Raw genomic sequence first — 13,999 nt, 5'->3', positions numbered from 1 at the left:
ACTTATTCACTAAAAACTTTGGGTGCTAAAGATAAAGGAATGGAATGAAGCTTATAAAATTGTAATCAATAAATGAATAGCTATATAGATGGATGGCTTATTTCATTGACTACATACATCACCAACTAACCAAAGACACGAATGATTCCCTTGTAGTATAAAGCTAGCGTTAGATAAGATTGTCTGGTCACTATAACTATTGAAACTGATCCATTTTTTGTAAATTTAAACCTATTTGGTGATTTTCTGTATTCACATGTTTTGGTTTTAGGGTTAGCAAAGTGTCACAATCTTTTATGAAATGCAAGTTATAAATGTATTATATATGATAATTGAATTAGAAGAAAAAAGACCAAATTGTTTAACTTAATAATATATACATAACTTGGTTGAATGCCGTAACTTCCTATTTTAATGACAGACTATAGATACATATCTAATTGAATATTTCAATATAACTATAGACATATGATAGCTATAAATACACCACAGAATGACACGGTAATACAGTGGCGTAAAAAAAATTTTTGGAAAACCAAGAAAAAAAAAAAAAACAATCCTCCTGACTCCTTACTCCACGTATTCTAAAGAGAAGGAATTGAAGGTAATACATATATATAATGTGTGTGTTACAGACTGGAAGGCGGAGATATATCCCCGGTCAACGTCGCCTCCAGCCAGGAGTCTTCTACAGGGTCCGAGCAGTTCACCAATATTGATATGAATTGTGATTCTCCCGGGTAAGTCCATACATGAACTACATGCACAAATAGGTTGTTCATAAGTCTTTTTCAGGCTTATAAAACTCCAGCATAATGTGCCCCGTAATTTTTCCTTTAATCAATGAGTGCATATACAGTAAAATATAGTTATAACGAACCTCTGGGGACCAACGAAATCACTTTGGTATTACCAAAGTTCGTTACACACATTACAGACATCTTATAGGAACCTTGACGGTGAATTGAAATTACTTAAGCATTCTTCATATATAATGCGTGCCAGTGCATTATGAGATGATTGTCTGCAAAGCTCTGGCATCTGTATAGACCATAGATGCCATAGGAAGATATGTTTAATGCTTATATTTACATTATCAGCTCATTTTAGGGTATCTGCATAAACATTTTTTAAACTAGACCAGGAAAACCGTTTATCAACGATGATTTTATCCACAAGATGGAATAGCCATTTTGACGGTGATCATTTGACGTCACCACATCAACATTAGTGACATCATAATGGTCACGTTTTGGGTGTTAGTTATACCGTCATATACTTCACTTTGCCTTGGTTAGTTTATATAGTAGAAGTGACAAGCAAATGTAAATATAATGTTATATAGTATGAATTTTGCTGTAAGATTGTTTTGTTATATTAAAATGTGTTTTTACTGTGTATGTAAATTGGTTAAAAGTTTTCACAATTTAAGTATTGCTTTTATTCACAATTTTCTGAAAGAATCAAACAAAATCCAAGATATGCCACAAAGATTTTGTAAGATATTCATTGTTGTCTTGCAGGAGAAATTGTAGTCCAGTATACAGAAGAGGTGGTTTCCCCTCTGGTCAAGGATGTGGACTACACAGTCAGATGGATGTGGACATAACTGACTACAACAGAACAGCTAATTCATTCGACATATAATGTGCCATCAGATAATGCCTCCAAAAGTTCAGACTCAAAAAAATCTTATGCTGATACACCCTCAGATATCTTGCTTCCCTCAAAGTCCAACCCAAAGGTAACAGTGTCGTCAGCAAGTTCCCCAAACATGGGCAATGATAAGCTGACAGTCGCTAAGTCTGACATTGAAAGGTCCTCATCATTTAAAGGGTTAGAGAGAGCCTCCGATTCGGGAAGTCGCAGCAGTGCAGAATTTACACGTGCTCATTCACGGGAACGGTCATTTAGAAAAATCTCTAGATAACATTATGGATAAGTGTTTCAGAAAAGTCTTTGGATCTTAATTTGAGTGTAGAATGTAAAAATGGAACTCTCAGTGACAAAACATCTGTGGATGAATCTACTGTCAGCAAGAAAAGCGACAAGAAAAAGAAAACCGCTCCTTGGTACACGGTAAGTCTTGTCATTTTAATCTATACTCAAAAATTAAGTGTTTTTGTAATGTCAATTTGAGAAATTAAAAAAAAGAAAACAGAAGGAATTAAGAAATTAAAAATACTAGTACCTTAATTTGAGTTTAGTAGTTTAAAACCTTACCAATTACTTCTAATGAGTACGTATTAATACCTGTCATTGGATAACAAAACAAAAGCAAAATAAAAGCAAAATTGGAAAATGATCATTTTGAATTTGTGGGTTTTTTTTTATTTGTTGATATTTTTTCTATTTGTAGATGTGGAGCCCATCTTACAAATCTAAGAACAGATGATTTTAAGAAGTTCTTTAAAGATGTTCCTAGTGATGAGAGCTTATTGTTCACAGTAAGAGTTATTTTATCAATAAAATATTAACAAGGAGTCACAGTTGATGAGAGGCTTATTGTTGGTAAGTTAATTATCAATAAAATATTAAACAAGGAGTCACAGTTGATGAGAGGCTTATTGTTGGTAATTCATTATCATAAACTAATAACAAGGATGTCACAGATTTGATGAGTGGCTTATTGTTGAAAGATTATTTATAAAATAAAATATAACCAAGGAGTCACAGTTGATGAGAGTTCTTATTGTATGTTAAGTTATCTATCTATAAAAAATTAGCCAATGAGTCACAGTTGATTGAGAGACGTATTGTTGGTAGAGAATATATATCACTCAAAAACATACCAAGGAGTCAAAGTTGATGAGAAGGCTTTATTGTGGGATAGTAAGTCAATATCAAAGAAAAGAATTAACAAAGGAAGTCACAGTTGATGAGAGTCACTTATTGTTAGTAAGTTATTTATCAATAAAATATTTACACCGTAGTCAGAGTGTTGATGAGAGACTTATTGTTAGAAAGTTTTGTTTAACCAATAACAAATTAACAAGAGAGTCACAGTTGAATGAGAGTCTTATTGTTAGTAAGTTATTTTATCAATAAAATCTTTACAAGAGTCAGAGTTGATGAGAGTCATAAAAATGGTAAGTTGTTTATTCAATAAACTAATAACAAGGAGTCACGAGTTGAAGAGAGGCTTGTATTGTTAGTAAGTTATTTATCAATAAAAAATTAACAACGGATACACAGTTGATGAGAGGAGCTGTAATGATTAGTGTAAGTTATTTATTCATAAAATAATCAACAAAGGGTCACGGTTGATGAGAGCCTTATTAGTAAGTAAGTTATTTATCAATAAAATATTCCAACCAGGAGTCCCAGTTGATGAGAAGGCTATTGTTAGGTAAATTTATTATCATAGAATAATACCAAGAAGTCACAGTTGATGAGAAGGCTTATTGTTGTAAAGTTAATTATCATAAAATAGTTAACAAGGAGTCAGGAAGCTTGTCAAGTATACTTTGCGCATCCCTCAAGTATTATTGAGACCGGAGGAAATCTTTTTCTGAAATGTCAGCCAGATGACATAGTTCCTAACCAACTAAGCCCCCCAGCCTCATGGGTCACAGTTAACATGTTTAACTCGTATTCGACCCAATAAGCGCTCCATGTCCCAGTAAAGCTGCCCCCAACACCTTTGATGGCCTCAATATCAATTAGCCCCAGTTCTTAAATAAAGACCAAAACTACACAAACCTGTAAACAATTTTGCAATAATTTTGTCTGAACACGCTTTATTTTCATTTTTTTCATCACATATTTAAACCTGTTTAGTCCTGGCGCCTTATAGGATCGAAAACAGTAAGTTTTATAGAATATGAGTCCTGTACCAATTATACACAGCTGAGCTCACCACCCCAGGGGTCACATGTGATTGATGGTTTTTAAAATGTGTGTGACAGTTCTATAAACACTTAAGCCCTCCACCTCTGGTCATCAGTGGTTTGAGTGGCATAAGGTTACTGATATTCTACCACAAGAGCCCTCCACCTCCTGTCACAGTAGGTGTGAGTACTTTTAAAAAGTGTGTGCCATTTTAAAACCACTAACTCTCCACCTCTGCGTTACATGCCAGAGTGCACGTGTTAAAGGTGGTCTGATATTCTACGCACTAGCTCTCCACAAACTGGGTCACTTTGGTTTGATTAGTTAAACTACCTATAACAGCTAGGGTCATTTAAGGACATGTCAGGTTGTTGGTTGGAGAAATCTGAGTACCACGTCAGAAAAACACCGACAGTCGTCAGAACCTGACAACTGCCCCACAAAGAATTCAAACTCGCTGACCCAGAGGTGAGGGCAATGTGTTATATGTCGTAAGCAGGTCTTAAACCACTACTTCGGCCACCCGCAGCAACTTTTTCGTCGTTGAGTGGTTTTATAAATGTTGTTCTGATATTCTAAACCCACTAGCTCTCTCACTCCTCTACTCTGCTCTCGTTGGGTTCAAATTTTGAGGTGTTTTAAAATTTGTGGTCCCTGACATTCTTTAAACATTTTTTGCTCTTCCACCTCTAAGGCTTGGTTACCACAGTGAACTGAAACTGATGTTAGGGTGTCGATATCTACTACCACACAAAGTCCACCATTCTCAGGGGGTCTACAGTTGAGACTGAGTGGTTTAAGGGATTCCAACATTCTAACCACTAGTAGCCACAACCTTCTGGGTTACAGTGGCCGAATGGTTAAGGTGTCTGATTTCTGATAATTCTAAACCCAAAAGTCATCACTCCATCCTGTTACAGTGCCCGAGTGGTAGAGGTGCCGCTATATTACTAACCAAAAGAAGTCCTCCCATCACTGGGTCACAACATGAACTGAGAGTTGTTAATGATGGAGGTAATATGATATTCCATTTAGCTCTAGACCTCTTATCCTCTAGTTTATCGTGCTTTGGTTGTTTTAAGGGTTAGAGTTTCAACTCAATCCACACAAACCATCAAAGAACAACTATTCTTTCGTCCCACTTACTATTTCTCTTTCAACTTTCCTCTTTCCTGTCTACTCTTCACCTCCTCATCACTCGTTCGTCTGTCTGTCTGTTTGTTTGCATCTTTGTGGATTACTGCATGGCACAATGATTGCCTGCAAAAAAAAAAACAATCCCTGCAACATACTTATCTTAACATAAACAGATAATTTTTGTGAGGATAATAATGGAAAGAGAAAAATTTGTGTGTTAATTTAACCTACAAATATTCATTCCCTTCTATTCCCTCGCTCCTCCCATTCTTTCAACAACAGACAAAGTTTAATTAATTCAAACACAAAATATAAATAACACCCTCATAAAAATCACTCTCCTTCACATCTAAATATTCCACCTTTCTTAATAATTCATAAACAGATAACAATCTATAAATGTAATATTGTTTGACAATTCAGCTCTGGTCGCCCAGCTCTTAGCAGCACCTGCATAAAACCCAACAAAAGTGTTCTATTTAATTCAATCAAAATCCAAAATCTTACATTGGCTTGAATGATGGGATGGTGGGGGCCCTTCCTAATGTATTTGGCACCCTAGATATATATTTAAAATTCTGTTAAACTCCTATATTATAATGTGGTCTATTTTTAAGTATCACCTAGCATCAGTTACATGCAAACAGCTATTTTGCTGGTTCCTTAGAATTTACGTTGCCAATCTTCCATTTATAAAGCGAATTTTATTTACTCTAGCGTAAAGTAAATTTATTATGTTATTTTCCTGTTTAAAAACAAGAACAACATCAAGGATATTTCAGAAATAAATGATTAACATTGTTTTTTCACCACCTTGAACAGCATTGTGCTTTTCAACATTTTGTTATGCATATATAACTAGATTGTGGCTTTTTGTATGATTGAGTTTACCGTACTGTATTTTGAAATATCAGTGATACTGCACGAGTACTTGGCAATTGTAATGTTCTACATGTCAGTTTTTATTTCACGTAGACACCACAAGAACCACGTTTCTGACCATTGAAAACCTGGCTTTTTTCTGATGTTCCTATGACACCTAGCTAGTGACATTATACACATTAAATATATTGTATCTATACCAAATTAAAGAAAAAAAATATCTAGCAGCATTGAAGTAACCCATAGCCACATCATATATTGTTTGCTAAAAATCATACATTTCTGTAAATTGGTGGTGTTATATGCCGGACCGAGTTATAGCCCATGACACAGAATTTCATCTACATTATATAGAAAAATTCTATAGAGGCAACCCCCTGGTATAACACATTTACACCATACTAGCATTCGAAATGTCACACATCAACATTCCCTGGTTGTGTAATAAAAATCCTTTTACAAAATCAATACTTTTCTAACCTGAAAAAAAATGTTCAAGAACACTCATGGATATTTGATTTCTGGATCACAAGGATAAAATTTCATCAAGCATTCATGCATTCATTTCTTGAAGTCTTATATTAAACCTATGTTAAGAGGATTTTGGGAGACAGAGGCATCTTTCTGCTTGAAGATAATTACTGGTAATATAAGTATAAGTCAAGTTATCATAAAAATTGTATTCTTATAGGTAAAGTAATAGGAGTCTAAAATATATAAACGTCATGACCCTGAAGTCTTGTTTCTGTCTGGAGAAGTTGATATTACTGAAGCAAATGTAGAGACTTTATTTTGATACTAAATTGTGTTAATATCATAATAAAAAAACAAAGTTTGTAGATTCTATGTCAGAATTATCAATATTTAATCAAGCCTCTATTGGCTGAAGATAAAATGAGTGAATTTGATAGAAATATTTTAGTAAGTAGAGGTAACGGTTGAGGCCATTTTTATTGATATTTTTGACATGAATATGTGAATTGTTTGGCATATTAAAAAGAAGAAAAGGAGAACTCATGTTTAATCAACTTTTGGTTGGAGGTTATGTTTGCAGACGTGTGTATACAGCTGGTGTGGGGTAGGTACTGGGGAGAGTGGTACAAGTTTATACAATTAAAACAGCATCTGTCTCCATCAGCTTAACATGGATTACCCCAACTTACATACAGTACAGCTGTTTACAGGTCCAACTAGGAAAGGTTAGCACATACAGACAAAGGCAGGCAATTCTGGTATTGATCAAGCCAATTCTTACTGTAAAATATTATATAATAAAATCTTTTTTAACTCATAACTACGTAAGCCGATTGGGCTCGTTTTGGTTGAAGAAAAAAAAAAAATTTCGCGATAATATATACAGGTCTATAGGTGTTATACTGCCCTGGTAAAATATTAAATAAAGACTTCCGATTATGTAAATTTGGGTGGTATAACATAAAACAAAATATTAATTGTTTATAAGTTACGGATAATATCACTAAAAGTTTCGTGTAATAAAACCAAAAGTTTCGCGTAATAATACGAAAGTTTCAAGTAATACAGGGATGAAAATGTTGGATTGAACCACGTAATCAATTCTCTGGGTTATAAACTCATGTGTGACTGTTTATCAATGTGTCAGCTTGATATCTCTAGAATCAAGATAAAAGCATGGAGGTACCGAGGTTAAGTATTAAAGTTGTTTGATTAGAACCTCAATCAGTTACCTACAAACTAAAATGAATTATTTATGACATTGAACTCAGTAAATTTATGTGGTTAATGATGATTTCTGTATATATAATACATACATCTGTATTCCTAGTCATATGTCTGGGAATGTTGCAGAAATAGCACTACTGCACTAATGATATGTTTATAATATTCGACATTAAAGAAAGCTTCTGTGTATCTTGTACATGTTAGTATACAGTAAACATTTAACCTAACACAGCTATGATAGCCTAAACTAAGCGTTTCTGCTGCAATTCTACAAATATCAATTTATTTTGAATGGATATGGAATTATTGAGAGGTAATGATGAATAAATGATGATGTATCGGTATATAATGTGGAAAAGGGTGAAAGTTTGTGTTTCAAGATAAGAAATACAAGCTATTTTGAGAGTATGGAAATTAAAACAATGGGGACAACCTACGTCATCGGAAGTGATATCGGGCACACAAAAACAATGAAAAAACGCCCGCTTCAAGATGAAAATCGGCTGAAATTATGACATAAAAGCAATGCATCTTCTAAACCTATCGCGCGTCAAAGACAGTGTATTGTTAGAGACTCTGTTAGAAACTATAAGATATCGTCAAACTAGCTCAGATAATGCAAACACCTCGACACAATATTTTTTGAGAGCAGGGATATCGGTCACATTTTATTCAATAAAACGTAACAAGTTGTAAAAAAATAAATTTTGCTGCCACAAAACCGTCCCGTTTACTAATATGTAATATATGACTATAGAAAGAAAATATTTCATTCATTATATCTTCTAGTGGAGAAACATAGACGGTGCTTAATTAGAAATTATGAAAGTGATATCGGTCACACTTAGAATTTTAGGGGTAACGGTCACATCCAAAATTACGAAAACTGAATAATACAGCATTGTACATGTAGTCGTTATTTACGCATTCATGCAACTCCAGTGGAAAAGCGCCAATACACTTTTATTGAATTTATCTGATCTTGAAAGATGACTTTTTAACCGATTATCAGCAAATGGTTGGCGAGCTATAAAAAACCTTTCCCCCATTGTCATCCATCCGTCTTTTGTTTCTGTTATTTCTCTGAAAGTCATGTATAAAATATTTCGGGATCAATCAGAAATCGAGATGGGAAACAAGAAAACAATATTTATTTCGATACAAATACATGTATTTGCCAGAGAGTATTAAGGATCTATTTTAAATTCCATGTTTAGAAAGTCATATTTCTTGATTCTAATAATGGAACTTGCTGCTATGGTTCAAATTCCACATGTGAGCATAGTTATGCATATTTCATTTTGGGACCGATCCATTGACACAATGGCCAACTGGTAGTCATCTTTGGTTTTCATATAGGAGTTATTACCCATATTTATGTACTTAATGGACCTTTCTGGAATTTTTTAAGTACTATCTCTCTCTTTACCATAGTTGTGCATAATGCACCAATTAAAGCGCGGTAGTCGACAACTTGAAGTTCGTTGCCATGTAGACATACAATTATCAAATATCTTGTTTGATATAGATATTTTGATATTCATTTATGTCATAGGGTTGTATTTATTAATGCTCATTTTTGGGACAGATAATATTACAAAATAATGAATATTTGGCTATCTTGGAAATTTTTGACTACCACAGTGCTTAATAGCATTCATATACATGTAGATATATTTACTTTTTCACTACAACCCCACTATTTATACTTACCAAGTGCATTTGACATTCAGGGGTGCATGATCTGCTATCCGCCTATTTCATGTAACGTCATAATTTGTGTGCCATCGATCACATAAACTATAGTTGTTTCGTCCTTGACGATATTGCTTTTTTCCTTAGATATGCAAATATCTTTAAATGTTATCATACAATTGTTATCAAATGAAAATGCGTCCAGTTGAAAATTAGGGGAGCATGAATGCCAACTGGACATCGGCTAATTCAACATGAAGCGCTAAAGATATTGGACCCACATATCAAATTGACTAATTTGCAAATCCAATGGTAGACGTCACGATATTTCCTGGGCCTCTTGTTATCGACTGATTTGCTTTTATAATTTGTTTGCGTATGATCATTTGTGATATTGTTGTTAACATATATTCTATTTACCTTTTCAATCGTTATTGTGTGTTTATTTGTATAAAAGCAAATTATTGAGTTGAAAATCTTTGGAGAAACTATCAGTGAACTGTCATGAAGAACTGTACAAACGCTATCAGCTAAAAACCCTCAGTGATCCTGTCTATCATGTATTCACGTATCTCTGTTGCTTATAGATCAGTGTAGTTTTCCTTTTGTTTACATCGGATGCCTTTACATCTTTAAATTTTATGTAGTTTATTATATATTGTCACTGCGAAGTTTTTAAATTATAATTACTTTAACACAGAAACGTACTTCAAAATAGTACAATGGTACTACATGGAGATGTAATTTGTCTTGGTAAGGGTTGCCCACAGTTCCACTTTGCTTCAGCAAGCATTCCACGCAAAGGCAATGCAAGAACAAATGGGTATGTACAAATACATGTATAGACAGAAACAAAACAATATACAGTGTACGAATAACCAAAGTATTCAGCAAAAAATAGTTACGATAATAGTTAATGATGTTTCATGTATCTCGGTAGTATTTCCTCTTGAATGATTAGATAAGGAAAACAAAACTGCAATATTTCAGCAATCTTTACGAAGCGACAAACCATTTCAAAAACTTTGGATTTGACCGTTACCATGTGAACGACATTCTTTTCAAAAACAACAAAACGCCAATTATACAGGTATGTCACTTTTGAAGCGGATAAAATGAACTATAGTTACTACTTGAAATATAAGGTAATTGATATCAGTAAATAACAATAAAGTTACGAAATTTACACCTGACATATTTTGAGTGAATAAATTGTGACCGATAGCCACGCTGTCGAAACAAAAAACGAACGGATGACGAGCAATGGACGAAAGGCGATTTCAATTGCTCGCCAACCATTTGCTGATAGTGGGTTAAAAGTCGTCTTTCAAGATCAGATAAATTCAATAAAGGTATTTTTTGCGGCGTATCCACTGGAGTCGCATGCTGCTTAAATAACGACTACATGTACAATGCTGTTATATTCAGTTTTAGTTACTTTGGATGCGACCGTTACCCCTAAAGTTCTAAGTGTGACCAATATCCCTTTTATAATTTCTAATAAAGCACCGTCTATGTTTCTCCACTAGCAGATATAACGATTGAAATATTTTCTTTCAACATTCATATATTACACTTTAGTAAACGGGACAGTTTTGTGACAGCAAAATTTGTTTATTTACAACTTATAACGTGTTTGTGAAAAAATGTGACCGATATCCCTGCTGTCGAAAAATATTGTGTCGAGGTGTTTGCATTATTTGAGCTAGTTTGACGATTTCTAATAGTTTCACAGAGTCTCTAACAACACACTGTCTTTCAAGATCAGATAAATTCAATAAAAGTGTATTGGCACTTTTCCACTGGAGTTGCATGAATGCGTAAATAACGACTACATGTACAATGCTGTATTATTCAGTTTTCGTAATTTTGGATGTGACCGTTACCCCTAAAATTCTAAGTGTGACCGATATCACTTTCATAATTTCTAATTAAGCACCGTCTATGTTTCTCCACTAGAAGATATAATGAATGAAATATTTTCTTTCTATAGTCATATATTACATATTAGTAAACGGGACGGTTTTGTGGCAGCAAAATTTATTTTTTTACAACTTGTTACGTTTTATTGAATAAAATGTGACCGATATCCCTGCTGTCAAAAAATATTGTGTCGAGGTGTTTACATTATCTGAGCTAGTTTGACGATATCTTATAGTTTCACAGAGTCTCTAACAATACACTGTCTTTGACGCGCGATAGGTTTAGAAGATGCATTGCTTTTATGTCATAATTTCAGCCGATTTTCATCTTGAAGCGGGCGTTTTTTCATTGTTTTTGTGTGCCCGATATCACTTCCGATGACGTAGGTTGTCCCCATTGTTAAAGTCCCAATATCCGTATCTGTCTGATTTTTTTCTTGATTTAGAAGAAATTGAAAAAAAAATCCTTTTGTAAATCATGCAGAGACATGACGAAGTCAATATGAGCGATAATGATTTGGAAACTTTTGATGAAAAATTAATCCCATTTTTTTTCGAACAAACCGAAGTTAGCCGACATTGTAACGTCGTTGCAGAGAACACCATGTGATTGCCGTAACTGCGTAACGTCATTTCGGACTCTTCCGAGTACGGATCATGAACTTTCCGACTTCTATGGCGACCAGTTAAAAATGAAGGTATATGTGTTTACAAGTATCGACTTTCAACAACTGCTGTACCGAAGTTAGCAGTATGAAGAGTCTTTGATATAATTTAATTTCATCTACATCTACAAATACAATGTAATAATGATATATATAGTAGTCGAATCTAACTTGACTTTTTGGTGCTAGTTACATATAGTGTGACTTTATTAAAACATATATATACATATGTACATAATATTGCAGCCATACAAATGTTCATTTGTAAACATGTAGATTCTAATATTCAATCATAAGCTTAAGATTATGATAATTATTAGCTTCCAATCGAATTAAAATAAATGTATTGGTTCATATCGTAGAGCATCATTCTATTTACCTGATCTTTGGAGCGGAGCGAAATTACAAGTCTAATTTTTATTGAAAACGCTTTGGGTTTGAAACAGGTTTCTACGTTATGAATTTATATACAGAGTCGACAAAAAAAATAAAGGCCGTGATATATTACTTCATTTCTTTCTGATACAAGTGCATACCAATAATTACATTATTCAAAATTCAAAAAAAATTAACTGTAAACTACTTTTTCAGAGTTTTACTTTCCTTTGGAAACAAAGGGGCGTAAAGTTGATAAATCAGAAAATGGGTCCGATCATGATCAAAGGTCTGCGTACACAATGTCATTCTTTAATCTGAAAGCAAAGCTAGATAAGCAAAAAATAATTATTTTCGAATTTACAACAATTCGTTGAGTGAAATATCAATGGTTAGCAAATTTGTACTTGCTTTTATACTTAAATGTCGTTTTTAACATAATAATACTGAAAGCTATCAATATGCAGATTAAAAATTTCTCCGAAACTAAAATTACGTCCAGAAACAGCGGCGACAATGAAAGATGAATGGAAAATCAATGAATTCGCCAACGCAAAGTGTCCGGTCGGTGTATACAAAAACACTCCGTCATCGATATCAAAACATTTACGGATAGTATGCACAGGTTACTTGAAAGTATTGACGGCAGAGACGATCCATCGAAAAACCATGACGATAACACTGAACCTGTAAGCGGAAATAATCAACATAACCTGATTTCTGGTTGTGACAGTAATGTGAATCGTGAAATCAAACACAATCTAATCAATGGACCAAACAACAACAATGATGAAGATGTAGCACCGACTTTATCCGTGACCGGTGCGCTAAATACGATTCTTCGTCGGTCACCACAGCCAACATTAAAGTAAGAACCATATTTAGATTGAATATTCTGATCACTGTCATCTGTTTTATTTGTTTGTTTTCGTATAATCTTCATGGAAAGCATGTGACGTTTACATTCTTAGTTTTTATTATAAATACATTTTATAATAACTAATTTGGCTGCAACAATACGTTTTGTTTCTAAAAAATACATGTAAGTACTTTTTGGTTTTGCTTTTTTCTAAACAGTTGAAGTTGTATTGCTGCTAATTTCACTGTAACGATATGTAACTTAAACATTTGATATTTAAACATTGACATGTAACTTGATGATTTAGCTCCCCAAAAGCATTAGGGCTGTGGATTGTCTAACATGTGGCGATCCGATCCACGATTCGAGGTTGACGATTCACAGATCGGACCACGAATCACCAGTTAGATACAAGCAAAAGATTCAATTGAAGTCAAAACTGTTTTTATTGATAAATCAATAATGCTCTTATATATTGATAAATGTTTGATTGATAATAAAACCATTTTTAGCAATTTTATATTCCTTATCACTAAGCAATAGAGTTACAGGTGAAGTACAGCAGGATTCAGTCACTGTAACTATAAAAAAAATCAAATTATTTGAATTTTGAAATGACGTCATCTCAAAAATACTACTGCACATCAATTACGGCATGAAATCATCATGGTAAGGCATAAATAACCATATGAAAATATTTTCACTGTTACTTTTATTTTGATCAAATACAGAATAAACATTGAGATTAAGAAAAAATGTTTAAATCTGTAAGAGCAGTTATAATTTAATTTGGTTCTAGACCTATAGTTTTTATTTTTAATCAAGTGATTTATGATTTTGACTCATAATTAGCCTACCTTTCGTTTTTGACATGGGATTCACATCTACATACTCAGTAGCCTAATGTAATATATTCGTATTTTAACATATTT

General features: G+C 33.6%; 1 protein-coding gene across 1 annotated transcript in view; it reads left to right on the top strand.

Moving 5' to 3' along the window:
- Positions 1 to 12,714: 12,714 nt before the first annotated feature.
- Positions 12,715 to 13,999, top strand: part of LOC138317808 (protein Aster-B-like) — a 39,548-nt gene continuing 38,263 nt past the window's right edge. The window contains exon 1 of the mRNA XM_069259716.1: positions 12,715 to 13,076. Coding sequence (XP_069115817.1) covers positions 12,826 to 13,076 — 251 coding nt within the window. The 5' untranslated portion in view covers positions 12,715 to 12,825. The remainder of the gene's footprint in view (positions 13,077 to 13,999) is intronic.

This window comes from Argopecten irradians, chromosome 3 (genome assembly GCF_041381155.1).
Source record: "Argopecten irradians isolate NY chromosome 3, Ai_NY, whole genome shotgun sequence".
NCBI lineage: Eukaryota > Metazoa > Mollusca > Bivalvia > Pectinida > Pectinidae > Argopecten > Argopecten irradians.
The sequence above is the reverse complement of the archived record's forward strand: the minus strand, read 5'-3'. Positions and strand labels throughout refer to the sequence as shown.